This window comes from Conger conger, chromosome 12 (genome assembly GCF_963514075.1).
Source record: "Conger conger chromosome 12, fConCon1.1, whole genome shotgun sequence".
Classification (NCBI taxonomy): Eukaryota; Metazoa; Chordata; class Actinopteri; order Anguilliformes; family Congridae; genus Conger; species Conger conger.
The window spans coordinates 30851726-30876186 of NC_083771.1; the positions used below are offsets into that span (position 1 = coordinate 30851726).

The window sequence follows — 24461 nt, forward strand, 5'->3', positions numbered from 1 at the left end:
AAATTGGTAAATTCTTAGTGAAGTGTTGCATGTGTGTTACATCAGACATCAGACATAACGAGACCGTTGTTATCGAAAAGGTTACACTTTTAACTCATCGGTCCATAGAACACCACCTCAAAAGAAATGGCTTCGTAACCTTTTCCTGATAGATACATTGATATGTGGATCACACAAGCTTGCATGGAATTACCGAAGACACTATAACTCATAAACAAGCGTTTTGTGTCATTGTAAAGATAGTCTAAGTAAACTTTATTCACATTAATATCTAGACACAGTTCACCCTATTACCCCATGAACACTCAATGCACCTCTCAGTAGTACACCCCTGTCCTCTAGTCCTTGATCCCATGTTTGCTTTCTACCAAAACAAGGCAGTGGCTTTCCATAACGAAGCTGATGTTCCAATCGTTTCTAGTCATGCCACAAAATCAGAGTAACAGACTGGTTTTTGATTCATTTCAATTTTATTGACTTTCAAATCTGCAGCTATATAAACACAGTACAAAGGCATAAAATCATGAAATCCTTGCGTCAGTGCAAAGGTCCAGAGCATCAGTACAAGGCACAGTTTTTCAGCCAAAAAAATAAAAAATAAGAAAGATTCCCACAGTTTGCAGAATTTGTGTTATTGTTTTCCCTTCGGTCTTCCCTGGCCTTCCTTTTTTACATTAAAAAACAAGAAACAAGAAAACAAACCAAAAACACAAAAAGAAATTCACTGAAATTCACTCTGAAGGAGCATTTACTGAGACGATCCCATTACAGTGAAACGAGTGATGCAATATATATCTCAGTTAGTAAAACGGTACTTACAAGCTAAGAAACAGAAGACAAGTTTCACAAACTGAATATAAATCTCTCTTGAGGTGAACAGCCGGACTTTGGCTTTGATAAAGAAGAAGAAAACAAAATGAAGACAGAAAAACAATTGGGTTCACATTCAAACGGAGTCGGTCGTTCCGTCCTTCACTCCCACTGGAAAGTGCTCAACAATCTGAAAGAGATAAATTTAGAGTTCAGCTCAGACATTCAGGACCAAAGAATGGTCAAAGAAAACAATCTAAAGCCTGAGGCTAAAATGAACAGAATCTATTTCAAACAATTTTTTGGACCGATTTAGAATCGCTGCCTGCATCACTTAGGTCACCGCTGGACTACCCACACTCACTCAGGAAGCACTGCAGCTGAGTGCGTACACTCCTCCAGTGCAGTTCACCCATGAAGCAGTGACTACTTCACACCCCACTTCACACAGGATCCACAGTGCCACAGGAGTGCTAGCATTAGACGCAGAGTGCAGCAGACAGGCTGTGTGTGCAGATACACTTTAACACACCACTTTGCCCAGTTCCTATGTCCGGCCATCCTGTACCTTAGTAGAGGGTCAAGGTCCCGCCCACCCTGTCTTGATTGGCTAATACTTGGTGTCCCTGCAGCTGCTTCCCATGCAGGACTGGAGCCGGATCAGTCTTTGGTTCATGGTCTGCAGGATGACAGGGTCAACCTTCTTCACAATGTTCTCAAGCTGATGAGGGTCAGAGGTCAAGTTGTAGACCTCCACGAAGGACTGAGAGAGGGGGGGAAAGGCGAGACAAATTGGTGACATGGGCTGCTTTAAAATAGCAATAGGAAACAACGGCCGAAAATCACACGTCGCTGTATAATTCAGGCAAAGACAGCACTTGATGCACTCATCTCCTTTGCGTCTCTCAAGACACGTAACAGAATACAACCAAGATGGGAGGGGGAAAGAAATGGAGCGGTGTGAAAACATAATGGTAAGCTTTACTGATTAATTTACTGAGGCCTGTGGCTCAAATGGCAGTGTGAGGACTCACCTCCTGGTCAGCAAACTCACAGTACTGCATGTTGTAGTTGGTCAGGGTGCGCACGCAAGCGTACGTGTTGTTGAAGGCGTCTTCGCACACGCAGTCCGGGAAGCATTGCTGCGGATGCACATATCAATTCATGGGTATCACAGCACGAATGAGAGCGAGAGAGAAAGTCAATAACACTCAACCTTCACCAATAGTATATACCCAAACTACTGAGGCACTTTTCCCCATTTTAAATGAGCCTCTTACCCACCACTACCTAATTTCTTAGATGAAATATTTGGAGTGCTGGACTCACAGACAGGCCCGGGCCAAGCTTGGGGCAGGCGGGATCAGGGGCGGAGTGTCCCTCTCCAGTGTACTCCACCAGGAAGTAAGGGCGAGAGGTCCCATTGCGTAAGGACGGGGCCTGGGGGTTGATTTGAGCATTACATTACATTACATTACATTACATTACATTACATTACATTACATTACATTAATGGCATTTGACAGACGCTCTTATCCAGAGCGACATAAGGTTGATAAGACTAAGCAGGAGACAATCCTCCCATGGAGCAATGCAGGGTTAAGGGCCTTGCTCAAGGGCCCAACGGCTGTGCGGATCTTATAGTGGCTACACCGGGGATCGAACCACTGACCATGCGGGTCCCAGTCATGTACCTTAACCACTACGCTACAGGCCGTCCTAACAAAGACATCAGTACAAGAGGGAGCAGTATGCCATTACACGCATACATGCATTCACTCACTCTCACTGAGAGCAGCTACTCCACGATGTGTCTGTTCAAAAACTGCCCAATACCATCCCAGCACCCTGCGCCACCCCCAGCCAGACGACTCACCATCTGTGGCAGGAAGGACTGGCCGTCCATGTTCACCTCGGTCAGGTTAATCCCGGCGATGTCCAGGAAGGTGGGGCCAAAGTCAATGTTCAGCACTGGATCCTGGCAGGGAGACCGACAGACAGAAACACAGACAGATGGAGGATTCTTTAATCGTGCATGTTCAATATCACCAGATAATTACAAACAAGACTAGGCAATTTCAGAATTATAGAATTCAGACAGAATGAAGTAGAATTATGACTTTCAATGACTGGAAAAAAAGAAGTTTGCAATTTGAATAAGGATAGCTGCAAAGCCGTTTGCAGAATGCATTCAAAATCCAAAGTTCACATTAAAGCCCCTTTCTACTCAAAATGATCAAAGGAACAGCTTAAAGTTCCAGAAGGGTCATTCTGTGCTCCTAATCATGATGTGGGAGGACTTTCATCTCAAATTTTCCATTGCGTTATGTCGGCACGCCCCATGTCGTATGTACAATTGGGAGGAGGGGGTGAAGGCCTTTTGTTGGGGTCCAGTTGGCTGGCTGGTCTTACCTTCAGGGTCTGGCTCGGCTTGATGCCAGGGCCTCGAACCATGAGCGGAACCCGAATGTCAAACTCGTACAGCTGCCTCTTGTCTATAGGCAGAGAGAACTGGCCTGTGGGAATGGAAGAGCACTGATGTTTATTTGTGGGGAAAAAACATTGGCAGCATATAGCAATAAGCAATAAGCTAGAGTACATATAACCACACAACTATCAGAATGAAAAACGACAAATTACCATAACATTCTTATATTAATGGACTTTCCTAATATGCTGCCCTTCAAAATCAAATTAGTGATAATTTCCAAGAACTCTCCGGTGAAATCTGATTTAACCACCAAACATTGTTACTGGCTCTGGAGAATGGTCATCCTTTTGACCCCTTCGTTCTTATTTAATGAACCCGTACCATTGAATGTGTCCTTTTCTGGTTCAGCTAAGCTGGCCTTTTTGTACGCAATGGCGCTTACCATACCAAACATTCACTGTGTTTTATTTCACTGCTAAAGAATTAAGAAACAACTGCATATTATGTATTAATGGGGGCATGGGCATGTTGTGGGGGAGAGATTAACACTACAGCAGATAAATATAGATAAGCAGAGACACAGAGACTTCAGGTTTAGCAGGCCAGCTTCTCACCTAGAATGTGTGTCACATGTACTGTGGCGGTTACATGAGCGAACGTAAACCTCACCTGTGTGGTATCCGTGGTCGGAGGAGAAGAAGACGTAGGTGTTGTTCAGCTCCTTTATGTCCTGCAACTTCTGCACCACCTTCTCCACCAGGTCGTCCACAGACAGCAGAGTCTGCCACCTGTCGACCAGGTAACAGAGCCGCGGTGAAATTAGCACCTCCACCAGGAAGACTATTGTGTAGAAAATTCTACACCTACCTATTTATGAAAATCTGAACGGTTTTATTAAAGCTTATTTTGATTGATGTGGAGTAGTGCTGGGCAGTTTGTTTCCAAATGTTTTCCCAAGAAAACTTTTTTTCATGTGCACTCTACCTCCTGCGAAAAGCGTTGTCCAAGAAGTCTATGGAGCTGTTGGTCATGGGGTTGAGGGGTTGCCGTAGTAACCAGTGCTTGTCCTGCAACACAAGCATAAACGCTGAAGGACCCTCCAGTACACCCTTCTCACAGAATTCTGCTCCAGAACCTTCCGTGGGAGACCTTTCTGGCCACTAGGTTGCAGCACAGAGGAAAAAATCCTTGTCTGTTTCCTTCGTGTATGATTTAATGTTGCATTGTCTAAAATTAAATGCACTATCTTGCCCTTCTCAGCCAGTTAACGTCTTAAGAATCGTTTAGGAAGCAGCTGTAAACATGGGAACTGACCATGGGGCACAACAAAAAGGAGACCGAGAAGACCCTTGCCTTTCCCTTCAGGACGAGGTACTGCTTTCCTAATCAATAAAGATAAGGCAGTCTTGTACTGTAATCTTGCAATCTACAGCAGTGTAAATATTATCTGTGTCAATTGAATAACAGACTGTTCCTAAGAGACAGTGCTGCCTAGCTGACATGCTGTCTGTCCATATAGGAGACAGTTCCCAGCACTGTAAAAACAAAAACCACAAATTTTGTAATTCCTGAAAACGACAATTAAAAAAAGAAAGAAAAGTATTAATCAAATTCAGAACAAAATGATTCCTGCTGCGATTTGTAAAAAAAACTGGTTAGTAACAGCCTTCGTTGAAAATTCTCACAGACCTGCAGAAGCCTTTATCGGACTTTGCTGGCATTTAAAGAGTTTCAGCATTATTCGACCCAGGACCGGTACCTTTCCGGGCTTGTCGAAGCTGCCATCTCGTGGAGCTTTCACGTTGCTGAAGGTCTTCGCATACTGGGGCGCGGCCGTCCAGGGCGAGTGGGGGGCGGGCGGGGACAGCATCATGAAGAACGGGTGCTGGGGGCTCCGGTCATCAAGGAAACGCAGTGACCTGTTTACCTGGAGGGAGGGTGCAATTTAGAGGCCTCATTCAATACAAATCACATAAGCATCTCCTTATGACAATGGAACAGTGCATGTGTACACTACCGTTCAAAGGTTTGGGGGCACCTTGTCTCCTGATTAATTTTCCTGTTGAACTTGATGGAAAAAATATTCAAGAGAAACAACTGTTGTAACATCTACTCCATATCTGACAGCAGCACAATGGTTTGAGGCTCATTTGATACCTTGGACCCTTGATGACTTAAAACCATTTAGCCAACAAATGTGTTCCATACTGCATCAGCATAATTTACAGCTGAACCTAGAGCCACCCCCCAATTCCCATAGAGATCCAGTCAAATGCTAAGAGTTTTAGTATCGCATGTAGGACAACCTGCTGTAATTACTGCAGAGTGAAACCTAAATGTATTTAAAAAAAATACCCGTTCAGAAAAGCTCACAGAGTCTGTGCTTTGACCATGTAAGAATGTTTTAATTACAAACAAAGAAAATAAAATACAAAATCAGAAAAAAGAAAGGTGACCCCAAACTTTTGAACGGTAGTGAATGTTCGATCAGCCAACAGGCCTCCTATACTGTGGATGCTATCACCAAGGGGGAACTTTGCTTCTGCAGCTTATCAATGAAACGGTTGCCATGGTAAAGGACACAGGGACAGGAGAGGGGCAATAACACAAAGTGCTTGAACACACCAGTGTGAGGTTCAGACCTATAAAAGCAGGTTCAAGATTGTGTGTCAAGGTGTAGCTGATTAACTCAAAGAATCGAGGGGGCCGTTAAAAAGCCAGGGAAAGTGACAGAGCGGGTTTTTAATGGGTGGAACAGGTTCTGCTTTCCTGGTCCACATTCCTGTAGAGTTAGCATTACGCTCACTATCAATAACACACTGCACTGCGCATGTGATCAGCTGTACTGCCTAATGAAGTAATGCACCTAAGGGGTGGTCGGGGGGGTGGGGTGGGGGGTGGGGGGGTGTCTCATAAGGAAACACACTGCAAACTTGCAGACCTTGATCTTCAGTTTAAACAAGGAAGTTCATAACAAACTTTCTTTCTGGGATTGTGACACAGAGGTATTCAGCTGCATGTCTATCACCAGATTTTCACTTTAAAGCGTCATCTAAACTGAATACAATGAACATCCTTTTTATCCTTCTTAGCTGCTTCTCAGCCATCTGACGCAGGGTCAGGGGGGTTGGGATGGAGCAGGGTCAGGGGGGTTTGGGATGGAGCAGGGTCAGGGGGGTTTGGGATAGGGCAGGGTCAGGGGGGTTTGGGATAGGGCAGGGTCAGGGGGGTTTGGGATGGGGCAGGGTCAGGGGGGTTTGGGATGGGGCAGGGTCAGGGGGGTTTGGGATGGAGCAGGGTCAGGGGGTTTGGGATAGGGCAGGGTCAGGGGGGTTAGGGATGGGGCAGGGTCAGGGGGGTTAGGGATGGGGCAGGGTCAGGGGGGTTTGGGATGGGGCAGGGTCAGGGGGGTTTGGGATGGGGCAGGGTCAGGGGGGTTTGGGATAGGGCAGGGTCAGGGGGGTTTGGGATGGGGCAGGGTCAGGGGGGTTTGGGATGGGGCAAGGTCAGGGGGGTTTGGGATAGGGCAGGGTCAGGGGGGTTTGGGATGGGGCAGGGTCAGGGGGGTTTGGGATGGGGCAGGGTCAGGGGGGTTTGGGATAGGGCAGGGTCAGGGGGGTTTGGGATGGGGCAGGGTCAGGGGGGTTTGGGATAGGGCAGGGTCAGGGGGGTTTGGGATAGGGCAGGGTCAGGGGGGTTTGGGATGGGGCAGGGTCAGGGGGGTTTGGGATGGGGCAGGGTCAGGGGGGTTTGGGATGGGGCAGGGTCAGGGTCAGGGGGGTTTGGGATGGGGCAGGGTCAGGGGGTTTGGGATGGGGCAGGGGCAGGGGGGTTTGGGATGGGGCAGGGTCAGGGGGGTTTGGGATAGGGCAGGGTCAGGGGGGTTTGGGATGGGGCAGGGTCAGGGGGGTTTGGGATAGGGCAGGGTCAGGGGAATTTGGGATAGGGCAGGGTCAGGGGGGTTTGGGATGGGGCAGGGTCAGAGGGGTTTGGGATGGGGCAGGGTCAGGGGGGTTTGGTGTGAGGTAGGGTCAGGAGGTTTTGGGACGGGGTAGGGTTATGGAGGGGGGTGGGGGGTGTCACTGGAGTCAACACCATGAGCAGACTGTGGCTTTTTACGACGTTGAGGGCGTCTAGGCCATACACAGCCAAAGTTCAGGGGGATGGTGCTCGCAGACTCACAATGAGGTCGGTGAGGTAGTCCGTATCATAGCTGTCCCCGTGCTTCTCCTCTTTGCCATTCACAGACAGGGTGTAGTTGTAGTACTGGGAGTTCCCCACCTGCAAGCAAGACACTGATGTCAATACAGCCTCCCGAGAATGAGTCGCCTGCTGGTGGAAAATGGAGCTGTGTGTGTGTGTGTGTTTTTGGAAAGGCTGATGATTCTGCTCCACAGTGCGAGGCAGGGAATGAACCCCACGGTCCGTATGCTGCGTCACAAAGCCTCTTAGCTTGTGAACATCCCTTGGCACACATCAGCGCTACAGCCCCCAGCAATGTGACCCTCGGTTACTCGAATCATAGTCCTCAAGGGCTTTCCACCCTCCCTTTACCTGGGAGTCAGGTGTGTCCACCCTCCCTTTATCTGGGAGTCAGGTGTGTCCACCCTCCCTTTATCTGGGAGTCAGGTGTGTCCACCCTCCCTTTACCTGGGAGTCAGGTGTGATCACCCTCCCTTTACCTGGGAGTCAGGTGTGTCCACCCTCCCTTTACCTGGGAGTCAGGTGTGATCACCCTCCCTTTACCTGGGAGTCAGGTGTGATCACCCTCCCTTTACCTGGGAGTCAGGTGTGAAGACAGTCTGGCCAATCAGTAGCACTAATTACCAGGGAAAAAAGAGAACCAGGGCTGGATTTGGATTTGTCAGTCAGATCCGTGACATGACCAAATGAAGAAGAGGGGGATGATCTTCTGTTGAGGGCCAAATGTGAAAATATCCCACTGCTGAACAGACCTGGGTCAGATTGTTTTGGATTCAAATACTTTTCTACACTTTATGAGCTTGTCTGGTGTGTTGAAGCCTATGAAATGCTCTCAAAAAGTGCAAACCCCGCGTTCTGGTCCTCATGGTTGGCTCAATTGCACCAGGCAAGATCAATCGAGCAAAGAAAAGCACTTGAATCCAAAACTATTACGTATTTGACGCGGGGGTGGTGGTGAAGACGCGTTGCATGAGTCAGACAGTGGGTTGGTGAGTCGGGGACACAGGGGAGGAGGAGGAGACTCACCAGCGCGTGCCACTGGTCCCAGCCTGGAGGAACATAGGCCACATCTCCGGCCTCCTTCTTTCCATACTGAGGAGACGGAGAGAGAAGGAGACAAAGAAACGGGTGACTGAGAGGAAAGAGCGAGGGAGTGTGACGGGAGAGAGACAGAAAAAGAGAGGAGCAGACAAGCAGAAAGTTCTCTTGTACACTGTTCAGTGTTCGGTGAAGCACTTAGTGAAACAAAAACAGGGAAAAAAAATTGGTGAAGTTCTGAAAGGTGAAACACAGAGAGAGGAATTGAAACAGAGGGTGAGAGAAGGGGGTGGGGCCCACAACCAATCAATCAGCCACTTCATCAGCTTCGCATTGACTGTAAACACAGTGCCTCATTTGCATGGAAACAAAGCAGCAGTACAACAATGTTGTGTCTTCATTTCCTTTTGAACAGTGGGATGAGCTGCTTATTTACCAACACTGAAGGGTGGACAAACAACAGGGCTGCCCAACCCCGTTCCTGGAGGTTTAGTATCCGGGAGGTTTTCATTCCAACCCTAACAAAGCACACCTCAATCATCAGCTAGAGATCTCCTTCAGCTGATAATGAATAGAATCAGATGTGCCAAATTATGGTTGAAATGACAACCCACAGAACAGATCTCCAGGAGCAGGAGTGGGCAGCCCTGGTTTAAACGATATGTTAGCCCAGAGGCAGAAACTATTTCAGCTGAGGAACCACTTAAAACTGATCAAAAAATACATGCATCTAAATTTGTTAGGTCAAACGCATTGACTGCCATGACTGTCCACAACTTCGGAAAAACATTGTATAACTGTGTAATTATTTAATCTCAGAAACGGGACAGGCGGAGAAGGGAGACATACAGACCTGGTTGAGATACTTTCCCCCGTAGAAGGTCTGGTACTGCTGCTTGCTGAGGTACACGGGGAAGGCCAGGGATTCGGGGCCTTTCTGCCACACAGGGCTGCTGCAGTTGCCAGTCAGGGAGTTGTTTCGGACCTCGTGGTTGTGAGGGTACCGACCCGTCAGAATACTGCTACGGCTGGGACAGCAGAGCGGAGTCACTGCAAACTGGGACAAGAGACAGAGGCCCCCAAAACAAATGTATTAGTATAGTGCATTTCACAAATGGTTGTCACACATCCTCAGCCTAAACTCCCACCCAAACAAACCTACAGCAACTTACAAGGTAGGACCAAACCTTGAGAGGACCCAGACTCAACTGGGGGATTCTGGCTGACTCTTGGTGTGACCTCAATGACTAATAATACCTTCAATGTTGCAGCATAATTTGGATGCAGTGGTGCAACTACGACAACACAACACATTTTCTGCTAACCTCATCGCAAAAACAAACCACTCTGTACCAAACTGCAAGTTTACCTGAAACGGGTCAAACTACAGGTAGTCTGGTGCACTGGGAACATTTCCTAGGTTCCGATTAAGATGATGTTCCATTAGACATGCAGTAGATATACTCACAGCATTGGAGAAGTAAACACCAGCATCACCAATAAGGGCTTTGGCCTTCTTCACAGGAGTCTGAGAGAGTGAGAGAGAGTGAGAGAGAGAGTGAGAGAGAGTGAGAGAGAGAGTGAGAGAGAGAGGTGATGGAGAAGAGGAGACAGAAGGGGCTTTTGCTGATAGCTACAAAAGAAAGCAGAAGCGATCACAGCCGTTTCCCGTAGTCCCCTACACTTCGATTCAGTGGAAGGTTCCAGTTTCAAGCATGAGTATGGGTGAGAGTTTGCGAGTTACTCATGCATCACCTGCTCCACCAACGCGACTGGGCGCATGATTCCCCGACCCTCGTCCCCTCCATCTCCACTGTACAGTCGTCCTTTTAATTATTTAATTCATTCACTCACATTATTTAATTAACAGTGCAGATGGTGACTCAGCAATAAAGTCAGTCTCTGATGTTAGCGGTAATGTTTGGCAAAATTAATATAGATAAACCGTTGAATTATTTGTATGTATGGCCTTTGTTGTCGTTTTATTCCAACCCCCCGGCGTAGGCTAGTTTCACAATCACAAAAGGCCTATGTCATGCGGTGCAACAGGTTTGAAAACTGTGATAAATGATTCTGGGAATATTAATCTACGATTTACATACACTCATTTGTATACTCATATTTGGTCATGCAGAGCGTCTTAACTGCGTAGTAGGCTACCCCCCAAATGTGTGCTCTATTTGTTTTTTGGTTTCTTGGTGGTTGAATAAACAGCCTGAAATGGTTACACATTTAGGTGAGAATTGAATCTTCAATTTATCAACTGCAAAAAGTCAACCACTGGTGACACGGGGCGGCGGAAAACTACGACAACTGGTGCGAATGAAACCCACCATCGTCATCATATTCAGTGTAAGCAATTCAGGGAACATAAGCGGTTAGATCCACAAATGATCAAAGGCAGCTGGCTATTAACAGTCAATAAGTACAGACAGTAACAGTACAGTCAAGCCAGAGAGAAAAAACATGTGTGTAAATAGCCCTCACCATTCCTCCAAGGACGACATCCTGGTCGTCTGTGAGAATGAACACGATGTTACTCGGCTTGGCACAGTCCGTGCACCTGACCAGGCAGATGACCAGAGAGAGACACACCGCTGCGGCTCTCACAATGCTTTGCAGACCCCAATGCCCTACACTAGGTCTTCCTATCGCCTCCGCTCCGGCCATTGGGAACTACCGTCCCACAATATTACCCGTTGTTGTTAATCCGCCTGGCAGGGAGCGTTTGAACATAGGAAGATATCTTGAGGGGTTATAGAAAAACAGCAAAAATCACCACAAGCTGCTCAAAGGGGAGGTCTGGCAAAGTTTGAGGAAGTGCAAATAACTCGCGAATGGTCATATGACGTACTTTTTTCTTTTTTTCTTTTTCCTTCCCTCCCCTGGCTTTCGAGTGAGACGTTAACTTAGCTCAACCACAGTGTCTTAAATTTGTTTCAAACGTTTAATTATTAGACTGGCTTGTTAGTCTACATAGCTGGCCAATGCTAAATATGTAGCTAATAAGTTGCTTAATGTATTTCTTTTGCTTAGATTTAGATTAGAAATGTTATTTCCCAGCACCAATCATCACAACGCCAATAAGTATTTTAAAATATATTTCACCGCAAATACTCACAGGCTTAATTATTCACTGACAAAAGCCATGCATGACAGTATTGGTATTCTACTTTGGTTCATCGCAATAATTGCAAAGGCATTGAGCTAACGTTAACCAATAAAATTAATTTGAAAAGAAGCCCGTATTTAGTAGCTAGCTAAAGTTAACCATGTCACAGCCAGTTTGTGTTCGTATGGGCAGGTACTTGATGGCGACACCCTTTCTTGAAAACTCAACCGTTTAGTTTTCCCTTTAGCTAGCTAATAATTATCGAGGAACTGTGTTCTGAAACGCCACTTGTTTGTGTGTCATGCCAGCAAACGTTAGCTATCATTGATGTGTCGGAAAAGCTAGTTGGAATGGTTAGAACAAAGATACAGTCGATCTGTCTTATACCGAGAGAACGTCAGGAAAATGATGAAGGATACATTTTAAAGATTGATTTCCAGTTAAACATGCGAATTAATTAAAGTTTGCTTGCTAGCCACGCTGGTATGTACGACTTCCGGTTTCCTAGTCGGATCTATTTTGAGTGACAACGAATGTAATTTTGGCTACGCCTACCGCTTTTGCGGCGCTCGAGCATCGTTAACACTAAGTTACGAACAAAGTTAGTTCTAATTCAGGTGTCAGTGGCGCTAGTTTATTTAAATAGCCATTCAGCTTGATTTATATCGACGTTTAGCTGCAGTTGAAGAGCGCTCCACCGGACAAGAAACAATTTTCAGCGCCGAGCTGCAATCCAAATGGTTCCTCTTAAACGCAGGAAGACAAACTCGAGGTCAGCGGGTAGCGATGATATTGCGGTTTCCAAGTTCCCCAGTGTCATCATATTCCTCCTGGAGCGAAAGATGGGAGCGAGCCGTAAAACATTCCTCACTGGACTTGGCAGGAGAAAAGGATTTCGCGTTGAGGAATGTTACAGGTGGGGAATGGGAGAAACGAGTTAAACTTAAGGAATGATATTGTGAAGAAAACGAAAAGTCAAATAAATTATTATTGTACGTAATCTCAGTTTTTGTCTTCCGTAGTTAAAGATCACTTCCACCGACATCTACATTTTTCTTAGGCATCATGCTCAGTGGAAAAGAGACGATACGTAGCACTCCAAGTACATAGCCATTTCAGGTTTTAGTAGGTGCACTCCTGCGTTCCAACCATGAGAACGCAAGTTACGGATTTATGTAGAAATAGTTCTATGAATTCTGAATGACCGCCAGAGGCAGTCTAAAACGCGATATTGATATACGTATATTCAGTAATTAGGAATAAAAATGGAACCTACACTAGCCTCCATCAAGACTTGGAGTGTCTCAGTGACGTTCGATTTACAATTTAACATTTAGTAATTTTGGCAACTTGGCAAAAACCATATGAGCTAGAGATGGGTAGAGTTGCAATCATATAAGTGCCACCATCACGATTTGTCAAGACAAATTAAAGTTAGGGGGCAGGGAACATAAATTGAGGTTGAAATGGAAAAGGTGAGTCAATCTGCCTTCCTGGGTGATTGGGGAAGGTTGTTTAGAGAAGAGACAGGGCTTGAAAGATATAGGTCAGCCAGCCGGTTGGATGATGCTGAATAGAGGGGTCTAGTTGGAGTGTATGGTGTGATCGTTTTCTGAAGGCAGGAAGGAGAGGTATCATTTGAAGCTTGGTATGCCAGTGTGAGTGATTTGAATTGAATGCTGGTGCTCAAAGTGGCATGTGAGTGTGTGGATTTTGGCGGGCTGAAGACCAGGTGGACGGCAGCATTCTGGATGATTTGGAGCAGCCTGATCGCACAGGCCCGAAAGCTGCCCAATAAAGGATGATAGTCGTCCAGACAAGAAATCACATCCCTGCAGTACATTTACCACCTGTTTGTTCTGATGCTGTCTTCTCTGGTTCAGTCAGCTTGTTACTCACGTCGTGTCGGAAAACAACTCCGGGGAGGAGGTGCGGGATTGGCTGGAGGCTCAGACACCAGGAGGAGGAAGGACGGGAGACTCCGCCCACCTGCTGGACATCAACTGGTTCACGGAAAGCATGGCAGCCGGCCACCCGGTGGACATCCTGGACAGACATCGGCTGCGGGTGAGTGAGGGTGCCTCCAGCACGTGCCTCAGGCTGGTACCACACGCTGGGCACGTGGTTCCTGACGTCTCTGTTGTGATCCGTGCCTCCGCTCGAACGTACCGTTCTGTCAGGAAATGTTTGTGCTGTTCTTCTCCCGGAGGAGGCGACTGGGACCTCCTGTCAGCTCCTGTCTCTATTGGCTGTTCAGGACAGTGCTATTCGCACTTGCCTGTGGAGAGCCACAGGGTGCCAAATATAGCCCCGCACACATGGAGTGACAGAGTGAAAAGTAATAGTTATGCATATTTTGAAGAGTCTTGTTTACACACATTCTTTGTTGCTGGTAGCTCAATAGGGTGAGGCACAGTCGGTTAAAGATGGGCTGTCGGTTAAAGATGCGCTGTTGGTTAAAGATGTGTGTTTCATTGCTCTCTCGCGACCCTAGCTGGTCTAACAGGCGCCCACGCAGCCCCAAGCAGATTTTGTGTTGTGGTTAGTGTGATTGTCTCTCAGGGAGGAGACCATGGTTCAAGGCTTACCTGTTCCTTTTTTCCCCTCTTTGTTTTGCTCACTTTAAAAACAATTATACAGTGACAAATCATATTTTTCAACTCGGTCCAGATTATTTGGGGAAAGGCAATCTTAAGAGTTTAGAGGGTAGAACAGAGTTCGCTTCAGTAGTGGCATCAATCAAAACACGGGCATCTGCCCCCAGCCTGCTGTTGAGGGCAAAAAAATGCATTGAACCCCACAGGCTAAAGATAAACCCTCATATGAAAGGTCTTCCTCCAGTTCCTCTCTATGCAGGGCCGCAGGGTGAAAAGAAGCCGTCTGGCGACACCACATGTTTCGGAGGAGAACTGCAGATGGCTATTTTCACCCAAATTGGCAGTGGGGATCGTGCACGTGCATCGTGTGGCTGTGGTTGCATGTTCCAAATTTGGGTGGGAATTGGACAAGTTCAGCCTGATGTTGGGTGCCAATAGTGCGCACCATCTTTAAAAAGTTGCATAAGGCCCCTGCTTTGCACCATATCAACCTCAGGTCTTTTCAAGTGTCAGGCTTCTTAAGTGAAGAGGCGACATTGGCTCAGGAAGTAAGAGCGGTCGTTGGTCAGTTGGAGGGTTGCCGGTTTGATCCCCCCCTTGGTGTGTCGAACTGCCCCTGAGCAAGACACATAACCCCCAATGTTAGATGACTGTGTGTGAATGGGTGAATGAGAAGCAACAATTGTACAGTGCTTTGGATGAATGCGCTATATAAATGCAGACATTTACCATTTTAAGCTACTTCTTCTCAAGTTCTCAATATCTGTGTCACCTTTGGCCCTGTTCAGCTGTTGATTACACCTTGTGCTGGGTGATTGTCAGGTAAGGACGGAGCCCAGCCATGGTGCCATGGTGCCCACACTGAAAGGATATGCGTGTCAGAGGAGAACGCCATTACAGCACCATAACGCACTGCTCACAGTAAGGCTTCCTCTTTCTCACAATGCTCTGGTCAGAGTCTTGTCTGATTTCATGTTCTATGATCTGTGAGTCTGACACTGTGGAACTCCGCAAAATGTGTAGCTTATTTGCACTTGTTAATGTTTGCAGTGATTTTGTGAGTGTTGGTGATACTTTTCTGCTCCTATAAATCTATTGAACGTACATAAAAACATAAGAATATTTTTTGATCACAACAGACAGTTCAGCCTATCTCGTCTCATTATTTTGAGACAAATTTCTTCACTTTATAAGTTGCCCTGGACAATAGCATCTGCTAAATGGATGTAGTGCAATATAATTTTCATTTGGAAACGGTGGCCTATTTATGGCGCACATTTGATGGAGGGGCACACTTCCCGGAGCAGGATGACAGAGGGCAGATGGGAGAGGCGGGCAGAGGGCATAGTAGCATTGCCCTTATGGTCTCTGTTCCCTCAGGATGCTCTCCTGGTCCTGGCAGAGAACGCAGAGTTCTGTGAGGATGAGGGGCGGAGTGTGGCCTTCCGGAGGGCGGGGGCTGTGCTGAAGGCCCTCCCCCAGGCCGTGCATAAGATGGAGGACCTCCAGGGCGTACCTTGTCTTGGGGGGCATTCCCAGAGAGTCATTAAGGTGGGACGGGTCAACTCAAGGCCAGTGAGGGTGGAGTTTGACTCCGGGGCCGGGGTTTGTTTTACAGCACACTTTCCTTCTCTCCCCCCCCCCCCCCCCCCCCCTCAAATTCAAACGATCACACATGGATATAGTATTGCTGATGAATTCTTTACATAAAACGTAGAGCAGCCACAACAATATTCTCAACTACTTTTGAGATGATCATACTTATTATAAGTATTATTTTAAGAACATATAATTAATGATTGTTTAATTGGGGAAAATATTAAAATAGCAGTTTCTCTCTCAATCTTGCTCTCTCTCATGTCTTTGAAGTTGGAAATTTATGTTAATGCGCTTTAATGAGCATCTGAATCTGGGTTATGTATAAATATGAAGGTTTGTGAGTTCTCACTCCAGTTTATCCCCCTCCTTTTGCACGTAACTTCTTGTGTGGGTATCTTCAATTGCTGAGATGGACCCAGACCTTCACCTGCTACCCCCCCTCACCTAAGGGTCACCAAAATGTAGTTCTCTTTTCTTCCCCTCCCTCTTTCTCCCTCTCTGCAGGAGATCCTGGAAGATGGCACATCGAGGGAGGTGGAGATGGTGCTGCAGTCCGAGCAGTACCAGGCGATGAAGGTACAGAATGCGAGGGGGGGGCTGTCCTAGTGGACCTGCCTCTCTCAGTGTCTGATCAGGACCGCTCTGTTTGTCTCTCAGGCACTGACTAATATTTTTGGTGTGGGGGTAAAGACTGCGGACCGCTGGTTTCGGGAGGGTCTGCGGCTCCCCTCTGATGCGCTGAACTCCGGGCACAAGCTTAACCATGCCCAGCAAGCAGGTATGGCTGTTCCCCACCACCCGCCTGTGTTTCCCATCCTGCCCACCTTCAATATATTTATAACCTGAATAACTGTTGGTTGTAGTGAGCATCATTCCAGGAATTCAGTTTCAGTGGAGGCAGTCCCCTCGACTCTCTCTGTTGGTTTCAGCTCTGCGATTTAATGATGCGTAACCGCAGGGGAAGGGGGTTTTCTGGGGCCCCCCGCCTGCAACCCCCCTCTGTGTGTGAACGTCGCTAATGAGAAACTTCTGAAGATTAGGTTTATTAACCCTCCCATAGCTAGCGCTAGCCCCGCTACGCATCATTACTCTGTCATATTCTTAGCCGCTTCAGTAACAATCCTATTAAACAATCCTATCAAAGCTGCTAATATTGTGCTTTGTTTGTTTAACACTCTTCTGTATCTGCGGTGGCTGCAGTACAGGCCAAGTCTATCGGCTCCAGCGCCTTGGGCAGATGACGAAAGAGGGAAGCCAGATATGGCTTCATTTTTTTGTAGGGAACAGCAAAAAATAATGTTTATGGTTCTTGTGTCCGTGTTGCTCTGCGACTGGCCCTACTTCTCTGCAGCTATCTTGATTTTCTCCCTCTCCCTCACTCTTGTTAAACAAATTTTAAAAAGGGTATCCTTCTTTGAAATCCTTGAAATAACATGGGCGGAAGCTGCATTACTCAATCTAGCATTTTACAGATGTTACGTCCCCAAATCGATCTGTGTTTAATAGCCAGTTGTACATTAATGGGCCTAACACCAAGGCACATCATCCACCAACCTCAAAGACAACCCAGTTGTGCACACATTCAGACCCCTTCACTTTTTTCACACTTTATTGTGTTGTAGATTTCATTTTAAATGGATAATATGGCAAAAGGCCCATCAATCTATACTCAATAACCCATAATGGCAAAGTGAAAATATGTTTTTAGAAATTTTAGCTCATGTATTAATCATCCACCCCATCCATCCATCCATTATCTTAACCTGCTTATCCTGAACAGGGTCACAGGGGGGCTGGAGCCTATCCCAGCATACATTGGGTGAAAGGCAGGAATACGCCCTGGACAGGTTGCCAGTCCATCGCAGGGCACACATTCACTCACATACTCATACATACGGGCAATTTAGACGCTCCAATCAGCCTAACCTGCATGTCTTTGGACTGTGGGAGGAAACCGGAGTACCCGGAGGAAACCCACGCAAACACGGGGAGAACATGCAAACTCCACACAGAGAGGCCCGGGCCGACGGGGATTCGAACCCAGGACCTCCTTGCTGTGAGGCGGCAGTGCTACCCACTGCACCATCCATGCCACCCATGTATTAATCAAAAACCCAAATCTCTCATTTATATAAGTATTCAGACCCTTAATTCTGTACTACGTAGAAGCCCCTTTGGCAGCAATTACTGCTTTGAGTCTTCTTGTGTAAGTCTCTCCAGGGTTTGCACACCTGGATTTGGGCAGTTTATGCCATTCCTCTTGGCAGATCCTCTGAAGCTCTGTCAGATTGGATGGGAAGCGTCTGTGAACTGCCATCTTCAGGTATCTCCACAGATGTTTTATGGGGTTTCAGTTTTGGCTTTGGCTGGGCCACTTGAGGACAGTCAGAACAGTCCTGAAGCCACTCCAGCCTGGTGGCCTACAGGACCTCTCTGTACGTGGCTGCATTCATTTTGCCTTCATCAGACCAGATAATCTTTTTCTGCGTGCTGTTTAAATGCGATTACGCTAAATCTCCAAACAGGCTGTCGTATGCCTTTTACTCAAGAGTGACTTCCATCTAGTCACTCTACCATGAAGGCCTGATTGACGGAGTGCTGCTGAGATGGTCGTCCTTCCGGCAGGTTCTCCCATCTCTGCAGAGGACTTCTGAAGCCTTCTTTGCCGGTTACTCAGTTTGGCCGGACGGCCAACTCCAGGAAAAGTGGTTTGGTCCTGGTGGTTCCAAACTTCTTCCATTTCTCAAATTATTTGCCAGTGTGCCACTGCATTTGGGAATACTCAAAGCTTTAGAAATGCATTTATACCCTTGCCCTGATCAGTGCCTCTAAACACAGAGGTCTAAAGAGAGTTCCTTGGACTTCATAGCTTGGTTTTTCCTGACATGCTGTGTATACTATGTCCAATCAATTCAATTTGCCACAGCAGACTCAAATCAAGTTCTAGACACATCTCAAGGATAAGAAAAGCAAACAGGATGCACCTGATCATGTGCCTCAGCAAAGGGTCTGAATACTTTTGAGTCTCAAGTTTTTTAATACATTTCCAACAACATGTTTTCACTTTGTCATTATGGGTTATTGAGTTTAAATTGATGGCCGAAAATGGCAAGTGAAGGCGTTATACTTTCTGAAGTCATTGTATAAAAGACAAACAGGTATTTATTATGACAGACATCTCTCCTAGAGGCGTAAAACACTGTGTCAGGACTATACACAGTGTAGTATATACACAAGCGCAGTGCAGGTTGCAGTCTCACCGGGCAGCCAGGTACAGAACCCACGCCAAAGTGAAAAATGGTCCTCATCTTCAAATTGTGGCCACAAGTCCCTCGCAGCTGTTCCAAAATAGGAATTGGGGTAATTGCTGACTACCCATTGCAACCTGCTCTCTGTTTCCAAAGTAATTTGCTGCAGCTAAACAGAAGTAACTTAACCGCAAGTGATCAAGCAAGCTCGTTGTGGGAAAAGTCGTAGGCAGAGTTACCGGAGTCCTCAGAAGCATCAGAACAGCAGATGCCAAGCCGCGGGTTTACTGGATGAAGGGCGGGAGTTCAAGTTACTACGGCAGTCCTTCTCAACCCCGATCCTGGCGGGCCACACTGTCTGCTGGCTCTCATTTACACATTAAAGTTAATAACCAAGCTCAGACCAAAGAACACCGGATGAGATGCGCTGAATGTAATCGGCTGCTTTAACTGATCGGTTCGGTGCCCAACGACAACAAAACCGACAGGCACTGTGGCCTAAGCAGAAACACTGATCTCCAGGATGGAGCCCAGATCTCTGAAATGAGTGGGAATCCCGCTGTGCAAGATCTTGCAAAGTGTCTGTGCCTCAAGCGAGTCTGTCGGCAAGATCATCCAACGAATATTGGAGAGTAACATAAAAAAACGGTTGAGAGTTAAAAGCCTGCTTTCTCACTTATTCAGTGGTTGTTCTTGCCTAAGGCCATTATTTTAGTTCATAATAAAATGGTGGTGGTGGTGGTGGTGGAGTATTTTTTATATAATATGATGGGAGTTTATTTTAAGAGGAAAGGAGTGAGCATCGCACACTGATAAACACCAGGGAAACATCTCAAGGCCAAGCAGGAAAGGCAAAGCTGTGAAATGCACATTCATTCTGCAGTATTGTGGCTGATTGTCTCCACATTATGGCTGAAATGAGCCTTTTCTGACTCAGCGAGCACTGATGACTTGTTTAAACTGGCAGTTAGCGATGCGGGTGGGTGAGAGGCAGGCTACGGTTGATGAGATTTGCACTTAAATAAGTCCTGTTTTTGCTGCGCTCTCTGTGAATTCGAATGTGCTTTGAGACAGAGACGCTGAGCTGTTTTGTTGGGTTTGTAGACATCACTTCTATTTGTCATTCTCTCTTCTCCCCCTCTTCCGCAGGCCTACAGTATTATGATGACCTCAACACGCCCGTCACCAAGGCAGAGGCAGACTCCATTGGTCAGATTGTGGAAGAGGCGGTTCAGGCGGTGTTGCCGGGGGCAGAAATAACTCTGACAGGGGGTTTCAGGAGGTTTGCTGGAGTTTTTTCTTTTTCTTTTGTAAATGACTGCCTTTGGAGTAATCGTGAGGGTGGTATTCTGTGGGGGGGGGGCGGGGTTTGGGGACTACAAAGGCGACGGCAGGGGTCCCTTGGGTCACGCTGCTTCCTGTGCAGGGGCAAGCCCACCGGACACGACGTGGACTTCCTCATCACTCACCCAGAGGAGGGCAAGGAGGAGGGCTTGATGCCAAAAGTGGTCAGCTGGCTGGAGGCTCGGGTAAGACCCTCAATTAAACCCAACCCTGTCAGACCAGATGGTCAGCTCCATGTTCATAACGTCAAGCGGTCTGTCTCTGCCACGGCTGAATTTTCTGTTGCTGATAATACAAATATAATAATAATAAAGCCATTTGTATAGCACTTTCTGAGAATTGCACTCAAAACACTGAGCAGTAAGAATGTTACAGAGAATACAATACTGAAAAAGGATTCCCTTTTTTTTTTTTTTGTTCCGTATTGTGAGTTCTGTGGAGGCGTCGTTAAATAGATACTGCAACACAGGCTGCTCCAAATGTTCTCCAAAGCCTGTCTTCCAGTTACCCAATGGAGCCTCTTTTTACCAACTGGAACCTGGAAGGACCGTCTGTATTAAAACTGCATTAAGACTGAATGTGATGTATGCAACCAATGCTGGCATTATTTTCCCCTTGAATGGCCTACCAAGACCAGCACTGCGCGCAAAGATTAAAAAAGGGGTGGGCGAGTGAGTAAGAGCGTTTTTCTGAATTTTCACTAAATCCGGATTTAACGGACAAATTCTATTCAGGGGGAAAGGGCGAAAGGAAAAAAACTGAAAAATAAATGAAGTGAAAGCCAACTAGGGCTGAGAAGAGTGCCTCCGTTTTTGGGTCAGCTTCCCTGGCTTCGCCTCCTTCATAGGGCTCCGGCAGGGCTGCCTAGTGTGATTGGACGGGCGCTCCGGGTCGCTGGCTGACAAACAAGGGTGAAAGAGACCGCTAGCATTGGGCCTTTGGCCCGCATTGCATGCTCTCTCTCTCTCTCCCTCCCTCTCTCTCTCTCCCTCCCTCCCTCTCTCTCTCTCTCTCCCTCTCTCTCTCTCTTCCTCTCCCTCTTTAATCCAGCCATCTGATCCCTGCAGCCGGTGCTCAGTAAGCCAGGTGCAGCTGTCCCTCATTTCTGCCTGAAATGGGTGGCTGCTGAGGCAGCCGGGCTGGAGCTGTGGGGGCGTCAGGCACAGTGCGGGGGTCTGTAGCGCAGTTAACACGGTACACTTTACAGTCCTTCACCCTGCGCGACCAGGCCTTTTCCCCTGCTCAGCTGGGTCAGAGACACTCCTTACTGGACCCCTCTGACCCCCGAACCTACTCAGACAATTAAAATGTACAAATGAGTCATTTAGCATTATCCGAAGCGATGACGTTTACGATGGTTTTTCTTCTTAAATAGAAAACAAACGGTTGAATTTTTGTTGAATAAAAAACAAAAAACATTCGATAACAAAGTGCGAGGTGTAGTCTGAAAAGGTGAGTTCGTGAATCTGCTTTCTGAACGGAGAAGGTCTGTCCACCGTCGGGGGATGGAGTGGAGTCGGGGCTGGGTGGAGAGGCTGCCAGAGACGGGACAGCCAGCTGGAGAGAGGAGACTGAATGGAGAGGTGTGGTTGGACTGTGTGCTGTAATCACCATCTATAGACGGGAAGGGGCACAACCATTCTCAGCTTGGCATGCTGGTGTGAAAGAACTGAATGCAATGCACACAGCCGCTGGAAGCCAAACACGGCAAGATAAAGACCAGGCACACAGAAGCTTTCTGGAGCAGTTGCAGTGGCCTGATGGCTCAGGCTAACAGACCAAGGACTGACAGTAGTACAGTCTTCTTGGGTGTGGAAGGGGCATCTGTGTGCAAACGTTAATTTCTCACGTAACCATGACTAGAATAAGGAAATGCAAAGGATGGCAGGAAATGCAGGGGCAGACTTTCTGGTTTATGTATAAAACATTTGTCCCGGCACCTCTGGAGTCTTCTTGGGAAGTGTTGGCGTTAATCTCATGGTGTTAATGACTGGCTTTCAGGGTTTACTGCTGTACCAGAAAACCAACATAAACTCCTACCTGGAGGCCACGGACGGGCCCGCCCGACCCCCTCACAACATGGACCGCTTTGAGAGGTGCTTCTCCATCTTCAGACTGGAGCGGCCCCAGGCTAGCCCCGAGCAGCACCCCCAGGCCGTCGGCGAGGAGCAGCCCCAGGAACGCGGCTCTCCTCTGGGCCGGCGAGCAAGCGAGTCCCCGGGCTGGAAGGCCGTGAGGGTGGACCTGGTGGTCTCGCCCGTCAGTCAGTTCGCCTTCGCTCTGCTGGGCTGGACCGGGTCGCAGGTAGTCACCTACGCCAGTCACCCCACCCCAGCGTGCACCATTATACACAATGTAATGGGAGTTAAACTCTTAGTTCAGTGCTGCGATTGGTGCTTCCTTCTACTTTCTTCTACTCTTCTACTTTTTTATTAGTTTATTCATATCATTGCCATCGTTAAAAAAATGCCTCTTTTTTCCCCACATAAACAAAGCGTACGCATCATCCTTTGTGTACTGTCAATGTTCCCTGACTTTGTGACTAATAAAGATTGTTCAAGCGGCATATCACTAACTTGTTTAATGTAATGTAAATGTTTTTCCTCATCATGTTTGTTGCTTTTTTGGAGATGACAGGTTTTTTTTTAATGATGCTGAAAAAATATTTAAATATCCAAGATGCTACGAGCGCTCCTGTCTGTGTTCAGACTCTTAGGAAGACGGATTTCCCACAGATTTGTAATGTGCAATTCCAGTGTGTGTTCTCTCCATGTGGGGAATGTCAGAAGCACTTTTCTGCTTGAAAGTCAGTGAGAGGTAATGGGCTGTGTCTTCAGACAGCAGGAGCAGTGAGCGCTGGATAGCTGCCCTGCGATTGGTTGTGACGGATCGAGGCCGGTCTCCGATTGGTGTCACCCTGACGACTGGCCTTGGCTGCTCTTTGCGGGCTGCCAGTCAGGGCCTAACCCGGCTGACCCGGGAGGTTGGATGTTAATTGCTGAATTAATGGGATAATTGCTGTCGGCTCGGGTTAATTAGCAGCCTGCACTCCGGTCAGCGGTATCAGCGTCAGGGCCCTCCCTCTGTTGTCTTCCTCACTTCCCTCCCCTTCGCTCTGCCTGCCAATCAACTGTGCCCTAATGAGGCCTTCTTCCTCCCTGCCTCTCCTTCATTTCTCCCTCTCTTTTCTCACTCTCTTTTTCAGGCTCCAAGGCAGACTGCTCTTTCCTCCTCAGTTTCATCTTTCTGCCCGTACCCCAATCTTCAATCACTGAGACTGACCCAGACCTTCACCCTGCCTATACCCCCCTTCACTGAAATGTAGCTCTCTCACTCACTCACTCACTCTCTCTCTCTCTCTCTCTCTCTCTGCAGCTCTTTGAGAGGGACCTCAGACGTTGGGCGGGACAGGAGAAGCGCATGTCTCTCAGTAGCCACGCTCTGTATGACAGCACACAGGTGCGTTACAGCGCCTGGTACACACACACGGGTAGAGGTGCTGCCACTCAGCCCTGTTTCCTGACTGCCTCTCTCTCTCCCTCTGCGTGTGGCAGAACCGATACCTGCGGCCCTGCTCAGAGGAGGAGATCTTCGCTCTCGTGGGCCTGGAGTTCATCCCTCCATCTGAGAGGAATGCCTGACCCAGCCACACACACTGGAGGAAGAACTTTCATTCACTTTAACTTGGGTTTATGTTTACACTCTATATATTTATGTGTGTGTGTGTGTGTGTGTGTGTGTGTGTACACAGAACCTGGCTTTGCACTGGAGATTAAGAGTAACTTTATTATTGTTTTTATCTGCAGGGGATATTGGAAGTCATTTAATGGACCATGAAATTAATTACTGACTTGAATAGTTTTTAATATTAAATCTAGGGGAAACAGTGAATGCAAAAACAGTGTGTCAGTACTTTACATTTAGCTCATGCGCCCACTCCTAGTCTAACGTGCCGAAAGCATGTTAGGTCCGTGCAATCCTTCCTGTACTCAATTTTAACAGTGCCTTTTTAGAAATTCTAATTACTGTAAAGGAATGACTTGTCACAGTAAAATGTAAAAATAAATATGTATTTTTCA

The 24461-nt window shown here is 47.3% G+C and overlaps 2 protein-coding genes across 2 annotated transcripts; one reads left to right on the plus strand and one right to left on the minus strand.

Moving 5' to 3' along the window:
* Positions 1-451: 451 nt before the first annotated feature.
* On the minus strand, positions 452-12208 carry gnsb (glucosamine (N-acetyl)-6-sulfatase (Sanfilippo disease IIID), b). Its single transcript, XM_061262748.1, has 15 exons — positions 12014-12208; positions 10970-11228; positions 9951-10010; positions 9336-9539; positions 8471-8536; positions 7424-7522; positions 5001-5168; positions 4226-4308; positions 3911-4029; positions 3223-3326; positions 2687-2788; positions 2140-2250; positions 1845-1952; positions 1379-1573; positions 452-1000 (listed from the first exon to the last, which is right to left on the minus strand). The coding sequence occupies exons 2-14, from the start codon at positions 11150-11152 to the stop codon at positions 1421-1423; spliced, it is 1560 nt and encodes a 519-aa protein (XP_061118732.1). The 5' UTR covers positions 11153-11228; positions 12014-12208; the 3' UTR covers positions 452-1000; positions 1379-1420.
* On the plus strand, positions 11448-24461 carry polm (polymerase (DNA directed), mu). Its single transcript, XM_061262749.1, has 11 exons — positions 11448-12510; positions 13478-13661; positions 15014-15112; positions 15572-15742; positions 16295-16366; positions 16448-16568; positions 20188-20320; positions 20465-20567; positions 22384-22686; positions 23758-23841; positions 23937-24461. Exons 1-11 carry the CDS (start codon positions 12332-12334, stop codon positions 24021-24023), a joined length of 1536 nt encoding a protein of 511 aa, XP_061118733.1. The 5' UTR covers positions 11448-12331; the 3' UTR covers positions 24024-24461.